Here is an 18,513-nt window from a genome sequence, read left to right as displayed (position 1 = left end):
GGGGTCACCACCCACGAGTGTCCCCCCCGGGGTGGGCATGGACTTCGGGGCTGATGGAGGGAATTTCAAGCTCCCTGCAGCCTTGGTGCCCCTCAGCAGGGATTGAAGGTGGGTGTGAGGCTGGGGGCCACCCAGAGGAGCTGGACACACAGGGGTCCTGTCCCCAAGTTTTTCACACCCCCCCAGCACGTTGTCCTCTCCCCCTGCAGCCCCAGGAAACCCCCAGGACACCCCCAGGACATGGGGCTAAGGGGACATCCCAGCAAGAGACCTCAATATCCCCATTGGCATCGTGCCCCAGGGCTGCTTTGGGGGACACACACAACACCATCAGGGCCACACTCCCCTCTGGACAGACCCTGTCCCCCCCTGTCCCCACCAGCCCAGCTGTGGGACCAGTGACACCCTGCTACCCCCACAAGCAGCTTCTGACCCTCAGCCCTGCCTGGGGAGGGGGGGTTGTGTGTGCTCTGCCCTTTGCTGCCTTTCACCCCTTGGCTGCAGAACCGTGGCTTTTTTGGTTGTTTTTTCGGTTTTGTTTTTTGGTTTGGTTTTTGGTTTTGGGTTTGTTTTTGTTTTTGTTTTTTTTTGGTTTTCAGTTTGTTTTTTTTTGTGTGTGTGTGTGCTTTTTTTGTTGTTGTTAGTTTTTGTGGGGTTTGTTTGTTTGGGGGTTTTTTGTTTGTTTTTTGGTGGGTTCTGTTTTGTTTTTGTTTTTTTTTTTTTGTTGGTTTTTTTTTTTTTCATTTCATGCCTCAATATTTTCTGCCCCAATTTCTGTTATGGGGGGGCACAGTGGCTGAACTTGTCCCCCCTCTCCTCTCTCCCTCCTTTCCTCCCTCCCTCCCTCCCTCCCTCCCATTCACTGGCTGCGGGTGGCTTTGCCCCAGCCATTGTTCAGGGAGGGCACGTGAGCAGGGGACAATGGCACCGGGAGGGACAATGGCACCGGGAGGGACAATGGCACCCACAAGGGACAGTGGCACCCACCAGGGACAGTGGCACCCATAGCTGCCCTCAGCCAGGCACATACTGACCCGACCCGTGCAGGAGCAGCCTGGCACCCAGAGGTGCTGCTGGGGTACCCTGGGGACCGTGGGCATCCCCTGAGGACAGGGACATCTCCCCATCCCTTCCCACTCCTGGACACGCTCAGCTCTTCCTCCCCGCTGGAATTTGGGGCAGGAAATGGGGGTTTTGCAAAGGGAGCAGCTGGAAAACAGAGGTGTGGGTGTGATCCCTGCAGGCCTGGGGGTCCCCTGGGCTGGGTCCCTCATCCTCGGGCTCAGGGACAACCCCCAGAGCCTCCAGGTCCTGGTTCCTGGCCCAGGGCTCTTCCCTTGATTTGGATTTTAGTCGGACTGCCAGAGTTTGGGAGAAGGGAGGTGGCAGCTTTGCCTTTTCCCTCTGGAGAGGAGATCTGAAATGCAGTCCGGACTGGGACAGAAAACTGGGGATTGCTTAAAGTGCACATTTCACCAGTGTCTGAGTTACCTGGAGATGTTGATTTTAATTTTTTTTTTTTTAATTGTTATTATTATTATTTGTTTATTTGCTTTTTGGTTTGGGCTGGCAGCAAGTTGTGGGGTAGGCTCAAACATTGAGGGTGGGCGGGCAGCCCAGGTACCCATGAGATGCTTTGTGGGAGCTGAAAAGAAAAGAAAAAAACTAAAAACCACCTGGTTGTAGGGTTGTTTTTTTTTTGTTTGTTTGTTTTTTGTTTTGTTTGTGTTTTTTTGGGTTTTTTTTTTTGTTCTGCCCGTTTCATGCTATCCATGTGGAAGTGCTTTGGCCATCCCGGGTGGAGGGAGCTGAGGAGGAAGAGGAGAGAGTGCCTTGGCCTCTTGGAAAAGGTGGTGGGGAGGGGATAGGAATTGAGGGGGGGGGAAGCAAAATGTGTTTTGTGATTTCCTGTGTGTGCTCAGTGCTCCTGCAGCCGGCACAAGGAGCAGCAGGAGGGGAGGAACTGGGGGTGCTGGTGCCCCCATCCCTCTGCCAGGTCCTTGGGGGGGCAAAGGGGAGGTTGGGGTTTGCTCATCCCTGTGGGGTCAGGAAGGGGTTAAATGGTGAGCAAAGGTGCTGCCAGCTGGGGAGGGTGAATCTGGGGACACATGTGGTGTCCCTAGGGATTTGGGGACCTGACCCAGCATCCCGGGGTGTGCTGGGGAGCTCAGGGTACCCCCAAACCCCTCTGCAGCTCCAACTCTTCAATAAGAGAAGAAATCCTTTTGCCTCCCCCCAGTGGGAGCTCAGGGGGTCCCCACACCCCCCAGAGGGTCCCTGCTCACTCCACCCCATCCCCCCCTGGCCTTTCTTTGGGAGGGGAGAGGGCTGGGTGACCCCCAAATCATTTTCTCCCCAAGTTTTTAGGGAGCCCGGGAAGCTCTACCCCAGCACCCCAGCAAGGGGGTCCCCAAAACTCCTGTCTGCTTCCCCCCCTCCCGCAGCCCCCCAGGGTGGGGGGGTCCCAGGGTGCTCAGCCACCCCGACAGCCACCTCCAGGGGGGGTGTGAGACCGACGGACGGAACCAAACGAGGACCCAGACCCGGAGGAGGAGGAGGAGGACAGAGCTCGGTTCTTTTCACTTGCTGCTTTGTTGTTGTTGTATCCACGGCCATACAATCACGAGATATAGAGAGATATATATATTATATATATATATATACTTCTTAAATTACACAATCGATGTACAAAAAACCGGGGTGCGTTGCTGAGACGGGTGGTGGGTTGGGTTCTGTTTGAGGTTTGGGTTTTTTTTTGGTGGGTTTGGGGTTTTGTGCTGACTTGGTTTGTGGTTTTGGTTCGTTGTCGGGTTGCTGTTTTGGTGATTTTTTTTTTTTCTCCCCCTCCCCCTTTGCCTGCCTGGCAGGGGAGGACACGGGGCCGGGTGGCACATGGGGCATCTCCTGCCTCCACCTCCCTCTCCTTCCTCCCCCCCCAAAAAAAAAAAAAAAAGATTTTGATCCCTGGGGCTAAAAAATTCACCGGTCAAAGGAAGGGGCAGGAGAGGAGCGTGCAGGAAGGTGTCAATGGTGCTGAGGGTGATGTTCTGGGGGAAAAAAAATGGGAGATGAGCCCTAGGGAAGAGCTTGGGGTGGCAAACGTGGTCAAGATGTCGGGGTGACCGTGCTGGGTGGTGGCAGCACCCATGGGTGCTGAGGGGCTCCTTGCCGTGGGTGGTTGTGGAGCCATGAGCAGAGCTCCATGGGGAGAAGCAGAGGGCAAAGCCTTGGAGCTGTTCTCCTGCTCTGGAATGTCTTGCTCTTCTCCATCTTCACCTGCTTGGGGGCTGCTGCCCACACCAAGCCCCCTCCTCATCCAGCAGGAGCTGTGGGTTGGACATCACTTATCCCCCCTCCTGGCTCTGCTCCTGCCTCTCTTCGGGGAGGACACAGCTGGGTGTGAAGCATCCCCAGGAGGATCCAAGCTGGGTGTGAAGGTGCTTCCAGTAGGACCTGACTGTGCTGGGTCCTTCTTGGAGCAGCACATCGGGATCATCTCCCCCTGGATCTGCCGTGCCCGGGGGAACCAACCTGGAGAAGAGCAATGCTGCTCCCTGCAGCACACGCTGAGCATCAGCCCAGGAGCATCCACACCTCCCCAGGCACATCTGGAACTCCAGAGGAGGAAGCTGAGGAGATGCCACCAAGGTCCATGGCAGGGCTGGTCCCACCTCACCTGAGCATCTCCATCTGCCACCAGCTCGTGAGAAGATCTGCCCAGGGATGGGGCAAGAGGGGACATTTGTGCCTTTTCTTCGTGGAGTGAGGATGAACTGGGAAGAAGAACGTGGTACACACACACACCCCAAAAAAAAAAAAAAAAAAATGGACTCGGGCTCCCATTCCTCTTGTATTTTTGGGGTGAATTTGATTGGTCCCAGGAGCTTCAGCGCCATGCATTTTGGAACAGTTCCAGCCAATCAGAAGGCGGCTCATGATTTCAGTATCTTTAAAAACCAACCAATCAGGAGCTCTCACTGGTTGGGCTTTAAGATCTTGAGGTATCAGCTTTTTGCTCAGAAAGAAAAAAAAAAATAATAATCATCAACTAACGTAGACGAACGGACGACGTCATCTCTCGCTTCACATTATCTTAGAAGAAGAAGAAGAAGAAGAAGAAAGCGACTATGCAAAATACTCTTCAGAGACAACTCTTAAAAAAATAAAAGCTTGGTCGGAAAATATGTCTGAATCTCTAAGTGTGAGGAGTGAAGGACCAGACGGCAGCATGGCTGGTTGGCTGGTGGAGAGATGGAGACACCGGAGGGTGGATTTATCTGCTGACAGCGATGAGGAGCACAGCACAAGACTTAAATTGCCTCCACGTAGTTGGCGGGGTAGAGCCCCAGCTGCCCGTTGTCCAAGCGCCCTTTGCACCATCCCTGCTCGTCTTCTTCCCCCAGTTTGGTCAATTCATCACCTGGAGAGGAAGGTGGGAAGGGAAGAGCTGGTGGTAGGTGTTGGAGCCTCTTTTGTCCTCTCCCTTCTCCCCCGGATGGAGCTGCTGGGGGTTTCTAGGACTGATCCTGAGCATGCAGGTTCATGGGGTGGGAAGGGGTGACCCATGAGCCCTCCCATGCCCCATCCCACCATCTCTCCCATCCCACCATTTCTCCCATCCCACAATCTCTCCCATCCCACAATCTCTCCCATCCCACAATCTCTCCCATCCCACAATCTCTCCCATCCCACAATCTCTCCCATCCCACAATCTCTCCCATCCCACAATCTCTCTGCAGCAGTAGTGGATCAAGGGTTGGACTTGATGATCTCTGAGGTCCCTTCCAACCCAGCCAATTCTATGATTCTATGACCTCTCCAATCCCACCACCTCTCCCATTCCACCATCTCTCCAATCCTAAAATCTCTCCAATCCTAAAATCTCTCCAATCCCACAATCTCTCCCATCCCACCATCTCTCCCACCCCACCATCTCTCCCATCCCACCATCTCTCCAATCCCACCTGGGTTTGGGCTCAGCTTTTGCCTTCCCCTTTCTGCCAGTTCAACTTTGCAGAGGGTTGGGCTCCCTCAGGCCCAGTTTGAAGGATTTCACACCCCAGATGTGGGGCGGATCCCCACCTCCAGCAGACGAGCCCAGGCCAACCCTGGACCTTACCTGCTTTGAAGCTGAGCTCATCCTGCTCCTGCCCATCGTAGTCGTAGAGAGCCCGGACCCTCACGCCCTTCCCCGCAGCCTCCTCCTCGAAGGGGTTGGTGCCACCATTGGCCTCGCTGGTGTTGAGGGAGTTGCTGCCCTCATCATCCGACCACTCGGTGCTGTAGGTCTGCCCACGGTCATGGCTGCCCACGCTGGGGTGGGGGGCAAGGAGGGAGAGGGGACATCAGAGAGGTTGGAGGGATGGCGGGGGGTGTGGCCACCGTGTGCCATGGGGAGGGGGCTGCAGCGAGCAGGACCCCCAGTAAGAGGGGGGAGAGTGGTGGATGTCACCAAGAACATCCCATGTCCCCTGGGGTGTCCCCACAGACCCCCAGCAAGAGGGGGGAGAGTGGTGGCTGTCACCCAGGACACCCCACATCCTGTGGAATGTCCCTACAGACACCCAGCAAGACATGGAAGGAAGAGAGAGAGTGGTGGCTGTCACCCAGGACATCCCATGTCCCCTGGGGTGTCCCCCCCAGCAAGAGGGGGAAGAGTGGTGGCTGTCACCAAAGACATCCCACATCTCCTAGGGTGTCCCCACAGACCCCTTTACAATTGTGGGGAGGGGGGTGGCTGTCACCCAGGACATCCCACACCCCCTGGCGTATCCCCCACAGACCCCCTGCAAGAGGAGGGAGTGTGGTGGCTGTCAGCAAGGACACCCCACATCCCCTGGGCTGTCCCCACAGACCCCCAACAAGAGGAGGGAGTCACCAAGGGAATGTCACCAAGGACATTCCATGTCCCCTGGAGTGTCCCCACAGACCCCCAGCAAAACATGGAAGGAAGAGAGAGTGGTGGCTGTCACCCAGGACATCCCACATCCCCTGGGGTGTCCCCTCCAGCAAGATGGGGGAGAGTGGTGGCTGTCACCAAGGACACCACACATCCCCTGGGGTGTCCCCACAGACCCCCAGCAAGAGGGGGGAGAGTGGTGGCTGTCACCCAGGACACCCCACATCCCGTGGAATGTCCCTACAGACCCCCAGCAAGACATGGAAGGAAGAGAGAGAGTGGTGGCTGTCACCCAGGACATCCCATGTCCCCTGGGGTGTCCCCCCCAGCAAGAGGGGGAGAGTGGTGGCTGTCATCAAAGACACCCCACATCTCCTAGGGTGTCCCCACAGACCCCCAACAAGTGGGGGGAAAAGGGTGTCTGTCACCAAGAACATCCCACATCCCCTGGGGTGTCCCCACAGACCCTTTACAAGTGTGGGGAGGGGGGTGCCTGTCACCCAGGACATCCCACACCCCCTGGGGTGTCCCCCCCAACAAGAGGGGGGAGAGTGGTGGCTGTCACCAAGGACACCTCACATCCCCTGGCATATCCCCCACAGACCCCCTGCAAGAGGAGGGAGTGTGGTGGCTGTCAGCAAGGACACCCCACATCCCCTGGGGTGTCCCCACAGACCCCCAACAAGAGGAGGGAGTCACCACGGGAATGTCACCAAGGACATTCCATGTCCCCTGGAGTGTCCCCACAGACCCCCAGCAAAACATGGAAGGAAGAGAGAGTGGTGGATGTCACCCAGGACATCCCACATCCCCTGGGGTGTCCCCTCCAGCAAGAGGGGGGAGAGTGGTGGCTGTCACCCAGGACACCCCACATCCCGTGGAATGTCCCTACAGACACCCAGCAAGACATGGAAGGAAGAGAGAGAGTGGTGGCTGTCACCCAGGACACCCCATGTCCCCTGGGGTGTCCCCACAGCTCTGGGAATGTTTTCCCATGGGATCTCCTCCCTCACCTCCCCCTCTCTCCCGCCGTGGCTCCGGTCTCTCCCGTGCTGGTGTTGGCCATGGTCACCCCTTCCCCCTTCTTCTGCTTCTCCTTCCGTGTTATCGTGTGCGCCAGGTCCGGGTTCCACTCCTGCCAGCACACAGCAAAGAGCCCCTCAGCACCCAAACCCCTTTGGAGGGTGGGGGGGGGCTACCAGCAACACCCAGAGGGGTGCCCATCCTCCCATCCTCACCTCAAACTGGGGCCAGTTCATGGCCATCCCGGGGCCACTGGTGCTGCGGAACCACCGGAGATCCTCCTGAGCATCCGAGGTGCGGATGGTTTGCTCCAGCTCCCGGTAGACGTTGGCGTAGCTGTGAGGAGAGATGTGGGGTGGGTGCTGTGGGGAGACCCTGGGGGGGTGGTCAGGGTGTGTCCCACCTCTCACCGGGGCTGTCACGGAGGCAGTGGGGATGAGGGAACAGCTGGGGGACACTGGGATGGGCAGGGGAAGGAGGGATGGATGAAAGGAGGGAGGGGATGGATGGAGGGATGGAGAGATGGAGGGATGGATGGATGGATGGATGGATGGAGGGGTAGAGGGATGGATGGATGGATGGATGGAGGGATGGATGGATGGAGGGATGGATGGATGGATGGATGGATGAAGGGGTAGAGGGATGGATGGATGGATGGATGGATGGAGGGATGGATGGATGGATGGATGGATGGATGGATGGATGGATGGATGGATGGATGAAGGGGAAGAGGGATGGAGGGAGGGAGGGGTAGAGGGATGGATGGATGGATGGATGGATGGATGGAGGGATGGATGGATGGATGGATGGATGGATGGATGGAGGGATGGATGGATGGAGGGATGGATGGATGGAGGGATGGATGAAGGGGAAGAGGGATGGATGGATGAAGGGGTAGAGGGATGGATGGATGGATGGATGGATGGATGGATGGATGGATGGATGGATGGAGGGATGGATGGAGGGATGGATGGATGGATGGATGGATGGATGGATGGATGGGTGGATGGATGGAGGAACAGAGGGAGGGATGGATGAGGAGGGAAGGAGCCCAGCTTTGCTTTTATCCTTAAATTAAAAAGCAAAAGGGGGACAGTGAAGTGTGAAGAGTTTCTGGGAACTCTGCCACTTTACAGCATGGGGGGGCTCAGTCCTGTGTCCATATAGGACAGGGACGTGCCCAAGTTGTGTCACCTCCTCTGAGGCACTGGGGGAAGCATCCTCAAAGCCCTCCTGTCACTGTGGTACCTCTTGGTGACCATCGTGTTGGCCAGAAACCCTTCTTGTGGCCTGGCAGCACTTGCCATAGAATAGTTTGGGTTGGAAGGGACTTTAAAGATCATTTACTCTTGGTCCCTCCAGGACTTGGTTTGCTTTCCAGGCAGCACCAGGAGACCTTGTGTGGTGGCACCTTCTGCCCAGGCAGCACAGGAGGCACCTACCTGCTGCTCTCAGCCAGGTTCAGGTGCCTCTTGATGTCCAGAAGCACTTCCTTAAGAAAGTTGAGCCTCTTCTCCTCAAACTGCTGGCACTGCTCAAAGACCTGCTCCATGCTCTCGATGTACTGAGGGGTGCACTTGTTCAGCTCATCCAGCACCTTCTCGTACTTCTCCTGAGTCTGCAAAGGTGAGGGAGGGGTCCTCAGTTGTACCACGAGCACCTCAGAAGCCCCTGATGGGTGCTCAGAGGGTCTTGGCTTGTGGGCCACCACCACTGAGGAGCCCAGGTTGAGCCAAGAGCCTCCATGGGGTGAAATCAGTCTGGTTCTTGGAGAGGTTTTGGCTCAGTAAGAGGAGAGAACTTCTGCACCACTCCCCCAAGTGCTGCCTGCAAGTCCTCCCCCTTCTACAGGACCACAGGGATGGGAAAATGGGAATGAAGAGGGGGAGAAGGGGCCTGGTGGCCATTTCCCCTGGTTTTCCCTTGCCCCCTGCCTCATCAGCCCGGAGCAGGGCAGCTGCTCACACCTTTTGCACATCTTGCTTGCACTTTTCCACTTTGTCCTGGAGCTTCTTCTGCTGCTCAGGGGTGTTGGACTGATCTGCCTTGCTGTTGGCTTCCCGGGTCATGGCCAGCTTCTCCTCCTTGCAGGCCAGGTGATAGGATTTCTTGGCTGTCTCCACCTGTGGAGAGGAGAGAGAAGGGATATCAGAGCAGGGTCACAGCCCCCTGGCCACCCCTCTGCCTCCAGGGATGTGCCACCCAGTTCTCCCAGCCTGGACCAGCACCCAGAGCAGGAGGGGGGAGATGATGCCCATGGTTTCCTCAGGACACACCATTGTTTCTCCTCTCACCTCCTTCAGCTTCTTGGCCCAGGGCTTCTGGGCTTTCCGGAATCCATCTTCAGCCTCTTTGGCTTCCTTGAAGCCTCCCATCATCTGCTTGTGGTAAGCATCCTTCTGCCAGTTCTTGACCTTCTCGAAGTCATCATTCAGCAGGCTGTTCTTCACCTCCTGGTGCAGCTCACTCACCTTGTCTGCCTCTGTCATGATGGCACTCCAGGCCTTCTCCAGGCTCCCATACTGAGGACCTGGAGGGGACAAGGGGACACCTGAGCCATCGTTCCACAGCCCTCACCCCTTCCACCTCCACCGGGTGAAGTCGTGGGAGGACAACCCGGCCTCCTGGGTGGGTGGGGGAGCCTGGCCCTTTCTGGTACCTTTCTCAATGAGCTGCCTCCACCTCTTGGACCAGTCAGTGAGCTGCTGGGCATAGGACTTCTCAATCTTGGCCCTCTCGTGCACACAGTTCATGAGATCATTGCAGAGTCGGTGCCCATCGTCGATCCGCTTCACCGTGCGCTTGTAATTCCCCACCTGGGATGGGGACAGGGACAGGGACAGGAGGTGTGGCTGGGGTGGCCCGAGGTGGGGACAGGAGGAACCCCAGGGAGATGGTCATACCCCCCACCTCCCCATCCCTTCCATGGCTCTGCCCCAAACCCATCCCCTTCCCATCCCTTCCACAGCTCTGCCCCAAACCCATCCCCTTCCCAGCCCTTCCACAGCTCTGCCCCAAACCCATCCCCTTCCCATCCCTTCCACAGCTCTGCCCCAAACCCATCCCCTTCCCAGCCCTTCCACAGCTCTGCCCCAAACCCATCCCCTTCCCAGCCCTTCCACAGCTCTGCCCACCAGGGGAATAGCTGAGGGTGGGGTGGGATCTCCAGCTGGGATACCCAAGCCACCAAGGAGGGTGGTGTCCCCCCATCCCAGGGGACAGGGGGGCTGTGGTGGCAGTGAGGAGGGGGTGGTCAGGACTCACCTCCCAGAAGCTGTCAGTTGTCTCCTCTGGGGCTGCTGCTGTCTCATCGTAGGAACCCGACATGGCTGCCCTGGGCCTCCGTGGGGGTGGTGGGTGGCTCTGGAGTGAACACCAGCCTCATGCACTGCGAGGAGAAAGGAGGGGGGGACACAGGGGTAAGCATGGGGACCCCCCCCTCCTGCTCATAGTACAAGCATCTGGGTGCCAGGGATGGGTCAAGCTCCAGATCCTTCCTGTGCCCACCAAATGCCACCCGCTTGGTGCCACCCAAACCCCCCCAGAACCTCCAGGGAGGGGGAATGGGGTGAGGAGCAGCACAGGGAGGAGCTGACCAGCCAGGGGTTGGCTTGGTGTGTCCCCTGTAGCCACGGGGTGGGGACAGTGGGAGGGCTGGGGGAAGGTGATGAACCTCCCCAGGAAATTCTCGTCCTAATATTCCACCCTAATCCCTTCTGATCTTCGGAAAAACGGCATCCCCGGAGCATCACGTGGCCCCACTGCCTGCCTTAACCCTTTGCTGAGAGCTGCACTTGGGGTGGGGGCTGAGGGGATGGGATGGAGATGGGGAGGGGACAGTGGTGGCCATGAGCACCCTCGTTGTCCCCATCCTGCCCCGGAGCTGGATCTGGTTCTCCAGCCCACACGCCTGGCCCACGTGGCACCTGCCACAAGGAATGGGGACAAAGTGGCTGTGAACTGCCCCGGTTTCCTTCCAGAAGGGCTGTGGGAGCAGGATGTGGCCATCAGCCCCTTGTCCCATCCCTTCCCCTGAGGAGATGGGGGGAGACCTGGCTGCATCCTGGGTGGGGGTGCGTGGGGTGGGAGGGCAGGATGGGGGGGGTGGGGTCCCGATCCCTCCATGGGGACAGTCAGGGGGTGCTCACACCCTTCCAGCTGTCCACCAGGAGCCCAGGGAATGGGGGAGATCGTGGGTCCAGGAGGACAGGGGGGGCTGAAACGGTTACTGGAGCTGAGTGCAGGGCTCACTGTGCTGGAACTAACAGGGCCTGGCAGGGATTTAGTGATATAACCAGGGAGGCACCAATCCCCACCGCCCCAGCCGGTTAAAAATAAACGTGTGACTGTCCCTCAGCTCAGCCACCCAGACACAGATGGGTGGGGGGAACATGTCCCCCGTGCCCACCTGGCACCCACGGCACGGCCAGCACCTCCCACCCGTGGTATGGCCATCACCTGGCACCCACAGCACGGCCACCCACAGCGTGGTCACTGTCTGGAACCCCAGGGGCTGCCCTGGTGCACCCATGGCACAGCTCCCAAGGGACCCCACGGGGTGGCACGTCCCTCCTGCAAGCCCCGGGTGTTGGGGTCTTTGTGCCTCCAGATCTTGGTGTTGGGTGCTGGTGCAGCACAGGGAATCCTTGGGGTGACAGTCCTGCTGGGGGCTGGGACACGGATTCTGAGGAGGGAGCTGGGGGGACCCCAGGACCCCCAGACATGACAGCCACCCCCCCCAAGCCATGGGGCACCACGGGCCGTGGCTGCTGCAGCTCCTGCCCCTCAGCCTTTCCAGGTGTGAGCCACAGCCCTGGGGGTTATTTTTGGCTCTGCAGCACTCCCCAGCCAACGCTGCCACCTCTCCCCACTCCTCTGCCACACACGACCACCCCTCACACCCCTCTGCCCCCCACCATTCCAGCCCCCCACACCCACAGCCCATCCCTTCACATCAAAGCTTCTGGCAATGCCCAGCACCCACAGCAGGGACCCCCACAGCAGGGACCCCCACAGCGGGGACCCCCACAGCGGGGACCCCCGCTCTGTTTTGCCCCCCCCCCCCAGCCCCACATTTCCACCAAGCCCCCCTAGAGGAGCTGCAGAGCATTTGGCACCAAGTGATGGGGGAATTGGTCCCAGCTGCCCCCGTGTCCCCTTGGGGTCGCTCCTGCAGTTGCCATCTCCCCCCCCCCGTTCCCCCCATCACTGAATCTCTGTCCCCATCAGCTCTCTCGGAGCTGAGCGCTGCCGCGTTCGTGACACCCACGGGGCAGCTCCTGCCCCCACCCGTGTTGCAGGGGGGGTCTCTGGGCCCCCCACCCTGTGCAGGCAGGAGGCTGCTGCAATGCAGAGAGCTGGCGCTGCCGGCACTGCGGGCACGGGCAGCTGCCCCCCCCGTGCTGCTTGTCCCCAGGCTGGCAGGGACAGTCCCGGGGCCGAAGAGCCCCGGAGTGCAGAGGGACTGCAGGGCTTGGGGTCAGCACTGTCCCTGCTGCCTGCCTGTCCCCCTCCTGTGGCTCCTCGAGAAGGACGAGAGGAACGAGCTGGGTCCCTTTGTCCCCTGTCCGGAGCTTTGCCTTTGCCATTACACTGACATTAAACATCCCCCTCCCACCCCTATAGAGCAGTCTTGGGGTGCCCCATCAGCTGTGGATGTCCCCTCCTGGGCTTTGGGGTCACCAGTCCCGGGGAGAAGCTGCATCTAGTGGCAGATTGCTCTGCCTCCAGGTGTTGGTGGTTTTTTTGCTTCCCTGCCTCCAGCACCTCGGCTGATGGGGAGGGGACAGAGGGAACAGGCAGCTGCCTGCCCGCGGCCCCGTGTCCCGCCTGCTGCCACATGGGCTGAGCTTGGGGACAGGGGACCAGGGCACAGCCTCCTCCTGCTGCCAAGAGCCCTTTGCCACTGCGGGATGGTGGCAGATGTGCTACGAGGCGGGGAGAGGAGCACAGAGCCAGCCTGTGTCCCCATCCCTGTCCCCATCCCTGTCCCAGGGCAGGAGGCTGACCCGAGGGGCCCAGGGGTGGGAGTTAATGAGGCTGGGAGGGGGACGGGTGATTAATTATTAGCGGAACACCCTGGGAAGGAGGCAGCCACTGCTGGGAGCTGAGCTGGGTCTGCAGGCACCGGAACCAGAGGGAATTCCCGAGCATAAACCCCGACACCGAACCCCGCAGCGCTTCCCCTTCCCTCCTGCAGCCGCAGCCCCCGCACGGAGCCGCAGGCACCGGGGACCCCCGGTCACCCGAGCGCGTGAACTGGGGAGGGGACATCAATTTTCTGCACCTTGTCACCTTGCAGTTACCTGGGGGCTCCGGGCAGCGAAGCCAAAGCTCAGCGTTTGGAAAGGACCTGATGGTCTGAGCTGCTTTTATTGCAGTGAAACACCGGGACTGACCCGGCCTGCCGAACCAAACCAGACCAAACCAAACCGAACCGAACCGAACCAAACCATCCATGGGGCTGGAGTGGGAAACCCTTGTTACGTTTTGGCTCTTTTTGTAAGCCCATGAGGCCGAGGAGGAGGGCAGGGGTTCGGGAGGGAGGCGGGCAGGCTGGGGGTCAGGATTTTGGTGGTCATTTGCTCCCCCTCCTCTCGGCACGGGGGTGGCCGAGGCTCAGGCGGGGGAGGGCAGCTCCAAATGCCACCGCATCACTGCTGTCACCGCATTGAGAGGCACTCGTGGCAAAGACAAACGGATTAGAAACAGGAGAGGAAGCTCCGGGGCAGAGCCGTGAGCGCATCCCAAGCACCTGCAACCCCCCCAGGGAGCCCGGCTGCGGGATCTCCCCCCGCACAGCTCCAAGACAAGGGTCTGCAGGGGGGAGAGAAGGGGTTTGGCTGCAGTGTGGCTCAACTGTGTGCCCCCCCCCCCCTCCAGAGCCCATGTTGGACCCTGCAAGGAAAGGGTTAAGCGGGTGCTGCTGATTCACGCTGGCAGCTCCAGGCACCGCCGAACGAGGAGCAAGATTGGAGCCGGGGCTGAGCAGCCTGGAGGGGTGTGAGCAGCTTCAACTCAAGTCCTCCCCCCCCGTGTTATCAAACAGATATCAAACCAAGCCCAAGGCCATGCGGGAGGTGAGCCTGGGCCCTTCCCAAGCTGTCTCCGTGCTGCAAACAGCTCGTACCGGGGCCCCATCCTGCATCCCCTGGCTGCAACAGGAGCAGGATTGGAGTCCCCGGGGCAGGGAGCCGAGCCACGGCCACAGGGCAGGGGACAGTCGTGCCCTGTACTGATGCTCCTCAGTGGGATTTGGGCCCCAGGAGCACCGTGGGGCTGCCTTGGACCCAGTGCACACGAGGTGGCTGCCAGGACAGAGGGTCCCCAGTGGTGACACGGAGGTAATGGAGGGAAACTTCTTCTGGAAGCCACTTTGCCAGTGAATCCTGCGCAGGATGTGCCTGCAGCACCCACCTTGCTTGGGTTAAAGCAATTTGCATCAGCCAAGGGGGGATCTGAGCACCGGGGGGGGTGTCAGGCTGCCAGAGGGTCAGGGCTTAGAGGCTCCCCCAAACCGGAGTGTTTGCAAAGGAGGTTCAGCGATCTGGGAATGTTCCCAGGAGCCGGATGGCAGGACGGTCACCTCGCAGGTCCTGCCAGGTTGCAGCAGCCGGCGCAGGGGGGGGGGAAGAGGGGAGGAACGCGTTTGCTCCAAGCCCTGCCCTGCAAACGCCTTTGCATCCTGTGTGCGTTCTGCAGAACCTTTCACCTTCCTCCCGAACCCCCCAGATTTGCCCTGCTCAGAGAGCAGGACACCCCTCAAAGTCTTCTGGGGGGTTTAAGAACCTTGGGCAAAGATTTCTGGAAAGATGCCTGGCGTTTGCAGATAAGGGAAGTGTTTCTCTCCAGGGGAGCTTGCAGGAGGCTCAGGTAGGGTGGATGTGCCAAGAATGTGGATGGGCACCACGGGGGTACAGGACCAGGATTAGCAGCCCCATCCGTGCCCTCAGGCCTGGGAAAGGGACCTCATTTTGCGGGGTTTCTCCTTGCCCCCCAGCTCTGCAGCTTTTCCCTGCCCGCTGCCTCAGCCTCCTGCTGTAAACAAGGATGCTCGGGAGCTCGAGCAGGGATTTTTCTGGTCCCAGGAGTGGGATTTAGGCAGAAAAAAAAAAAAAAAAAAAAAAAAAAGAGTTTTGCAATTAAACCGAGGAGTAGTAAATGACGGTGGAGGGGGACACGGAGGTGCCGTCCCCTGGGTCCCGCAGCAGGGAGGGGGGAGCCCAGAGCCCAGTCAGGCGCCGGCACTGGGGGTCCCGTCCCCTCCCCTCCACCTCAGTGGGACAGACGGGGGGGTGGCAGTGACAGGAGGCGGGTGGGGGTGACATGGAGCAGGGTGACATGGAGGGACAGCGGGATTTCGGCTGTCTGTGCTGCGCGGAAGGAGACTCGGAGCCGGAAGGGCTCAGAGAGGGGATAAGAATGGAGGGGGACGGAGGGGCGAGAGCAAAGTGGAAGCTGGGGTGACAATGGCTTCGGTGGCGGGGTGTCCCCCCAGCACTTGGGCAGGGGGACAGCAACGACAGGGTCAGCACAAGCCCCTCTCACCATCTGCAGCTGGGGAAACTGAGGTACGAAGCCGGGAGTGCAGCAGCGTCGCAGAGGGGGTGTCCCTTGCCCCAGAACAACACCGGACACACGGGGGGGGTGAAGGTCGTGTCCCCCCCCCATCCTCCCTGCCTTGCAGAAGGGATCAGGGAACACCGTGTCCTGGCGGGGGGGTTGGGGTGCAGACCCTCACGATACCGCCGTGTCCTTGCTCAGCATCCTCCCCCCACACTCCCCCCATCCCCACCGGGGACCCAGGCATCCCGCACCCTTTTTCACCCCCCACCCCCCCCTCCCGGCCCCCATCCCCATTTGCACAAAGGCTCCACGCAGCCCAATCCCCGCAGGAACGCGGGGCACCAGCTCTCCCTTCCCACGCTGCCCCCGGCTCTTACCTGGGCCGGGCAGTGGGGGCCCGGGGGGCTCCGCCGGGCTGGGGTTGTGGGGATGGGGGGGGGGGGGATCAGGCGGGTTGCGCTGCGTTGCGCTGCGCTGCGCACCAGCCGTGCGGGCAGCGGAGGCGCGCACGGCCGCGGGCACGCGCCCTGCCTGCAGCCGCCCGTTGCCATGGCAACGGGGGGATGGAGCCGCTGCCTGCAAAGGTTGCAAAAAAAAAAAAAAAAAAAAAAATATTCATTCGGGGGGAGAGGGGGGAGGATGGAAAAGGAGGGATGGACACCCTCCCCCATCTCCTTCCCCATGTTCTGTGCCCATGCTGCCCCTTGCAGCCCCCTCCCCACTGCTGTCCCCGTGGGGCTGTGCTGAGACCCTCGCCCAGGTCATGGTCCCCAGGCACATTCCCCAGTGCCGGGTGGGTGCTCAGCACCGCCGGATGGGGCCCCCCAGGGTGCAGTGGGAGCTGCGGCCCGGGGCTGGAGCTGAGGGGGCGTGTGGGTGACAGACCCCAGCGGTGCTGCCCATCACTACCCAGCTCCCTGAGGGCCACAAACTGGATCCTTCCTCCTTGGGCTGCCCTGCTGGGGGGGCTTTCTGGGGAGCTGAGCACTCTGCTGCCCCTTGGATTCTTGTCCCTCTTGTGCAGGATGGAACTGAGCAATGTGCTCCCCCCTCTCCTCAGCCTCCACTCCAGGAAGGGGCTGCAGGGGGGGCTCAAAGGGCTGAGACGCATCTTTTGCAGAAACAAACACTCCAAAGCGCCTTCAGAGAGGCAGCCGGTGCCTCCTCCTTGCCAAATGTGCCAGCTGGGAACAGGCTGGCAGGAGAAACAGGAATGATCCTTTCCACCGGGCTGGGGAAGGGGAGGATGGGGGCTGCACCCCCCCTAAGGCTTCTTCTTCGAAGCCAGGGAGCCAGACAGCTCCCTCCCGAATGCCATCTGCCCCTCAGAGCCCTGGGGCTTGTGCTTGGGGTCACCAGGAAATTTTGAAGGATGCTGGAACCAGGGGGGAAGATGGGGGTCCCAGGGGGTCCCCACAGCCGGGGAGCCAAGGAGGATGGGGGTGAAGGTGGCTACAGATTCTCTCCCTCCAATTGCCCCAACGCTCCTGCATTTCCCCCCGGCTCCAGGGTGATGTCAAGGAAATTAAAAGCCAGCAGGAGACGAGCTCTTCCAGCCGAGTAACCGAAGCCGCCTGCAGGAGCTGCAGTAATGAGCCTGTCCTGCCTCTGCTGCACGGATCGGGTTGCCCGGAGAATACGACCCGGTCCCGGGGGGTTCTGGTGGCCTCCGGCCTCCAACACCGGCTCAGCTTTCCCCTAACGAGCGCCTTGGAGTGCTTAATGCAGCTCGGTGGGGTTCTCCCTCCTGCCCTCCTTCCAGCTCCTTCCAGCTTTGTGCCATCCCAGCGTCTCTTCCCCACCTTGGGGAGGGTCTGAAAAGCCCCTAAAATGGGTTTTCCTGCCCGGTTGCAAAGTGCAAGACCCAAGTGATCCAGTGCTCCCCGAACCCAGCACAGGAGCCAGGATGGACCGAGGTTCCTGAGGTTCCTTTTCCAGTCAGATCTTTGCCCATTGGCGTTTCAGGGTGAGGACCAGGAGGGTGCTGGTTTACCGGGCATCCTCCTTTACGTGCAACGAGCTTGCAGTTCTCAGCAGGGTCACTGCAGGCTCTGCCAGGCTGTCCCAGCTGCCTTCTGCCCCACCAGCACCCATGGGTGCAGAGGAGCAAATGGCCCTGACATTAAGCACAGGGTGACAAGTGCTCCCCGAGGAGGTGACAGGAGGGACCTCGGGGGGGTTTCCCAGTGCTCGCAGCCCATTTGCCACCAGCTTGGTGTCAGATGTGGTCCGGGCAGGTAAGACTGACCCACACCTCCTTCCCCAGCGGCTCGGGCTGTTGGCAGGCAGGAGCTCTACCTCCTCATGATGAGTGTCAGCCAATTCTTTCTCCAAAAGCTCTGCCGTGACCAACATTTCCCTGGCTCTCACCACCCCGCTGCTTTCCTATCTCCCGCGGTAAGTCATTTCCCCTCCTGTAAAATGAGTTTCCTTGGGGGAAGCAGCGGCCAGCCTTGGCAGGAATTAAGCCCTGATTTATCGGGCCACTTGGCCGCTCTGAAATTACGACTCTCCAAGCACCACGGCGAACCCAGGAGCAGAACAAATCAGCTCACCCCGTGCTGGCTCTGCCAGCATCGAGCCGGTGAGGACAGGAGAGGAGGGAAATGCCACCAACTATCAGGCACCCTGCCCATCACCCAGCCGCCAGCCTTTGCACGAATACAGGAGGGGGGGTTTTCAAGCATAGCCCTCCCCCCCTCTGCCTCTCCAGCAAGAAAAGGAAAATAATTTTCCTAAATGGCAGCAGACGCCCCCCTCCCCCCCCTCTGAGCCGAGCTGGTTGGTGCTGGGAGCAACGGGAGAGCCCCCAGCCCCTTGGGGGTCCAGGGAAAGCTGCTCGGGGATGGGGGCCAGAGAGGGGTCCCAGCTCCCTGCTCACCCCCAGCCCATCCCTGGCCTTCTGGTGCCCCCTCCCACTCGCTGCCGGGGGCAGAGGGGAGGGTGGGCAGGGGTTTGGAGGGTGGGCTGGGGTTTGGAGGGGGAGCTGGGGTTTGGAGGGGGAGGTGGGGGTTACAGGGTGGGCA

The 18,513-nt window shown here is 60.0% G+C and overlaps 1 protein-coding gene across 2 annotated transcripts in view; it reads right to left on the bottom strand.

Annotated features, from left to right (window-relative positions):
- Positions 1-2,573: 2,573 nt before the first annotated feature.
- Positions 2,574-18,513, bottom strand: part of PACSIN1 (protein kinase C and casein kinase substrate in neurons 1) — a 16,950-nt gene continuing 1,010 nt past the window's right edge. The window contains exons 1-10 of one of the 2 annotated variants that reach the window (XM_071768363.1): positions 15,865-16,044; positions 10,187-10,310; positions 9,582-9,738; positions 9,217-9,452; positions 8,890-9,045; positions 8,365-8,540; positions 7,138-7,258; positions 6,913-7,034; positions 5,120-5,313; positions 2,574-4,420 (exon numbers count right to left, since the gene is read on the bottom strand). In XM_071768363.1, the coding sequence (XP_071624464.1) occupies positions 4,311-4,420; positions 5,120-5,313; positions 6,913-7,034; positions 7,138-7,258; positions 8,365-8,540; positions 8,890-9,045; positions 9,217-9,452; positions 9,582-9,738; positions 10,187-10,249 (1,335 nt within the window). In that variant the 5' untranslated portion in view covers positions 10,250-10,310; positions 15,865-16,044 and the 3' untranslated portion in view covers positions 2,574-4,310. Of the gene's footprint in view, positions 4,421-5,119; positions 5,314-6,912; positions 7,035-7,137; positions 7,259-8,364; positions 8,541-8,889; positions 9,046-9,216; positions 9,453-9,581; positions 9,739-10,186; positions 10,311-15,864; positions 16,045-18,513 lie in introns of those variants that run through there. The other variant, XM_071768361.1, reaches the window with a different exon arrangement.

This window comes from Heliangelus exortis, chromosome 25 (genome assembly GCF_036169615.1).
Source record: "Heliangelus exortis chromosome 25, bHelExo1.hap1, whole genome shotgun sequence".
NCBI classification, from domain to species: domain Eukaryota; kingdom Metazoa; phylum Chordata; class Aves; order Apodiformes; family Trochilidae; genus Heliangelus; species Heliangelus exortis.
Note: the sequence above shows the minus strand (reverse complement) of the source record. Positions and strands in the feature narration are given on the sequence as shown.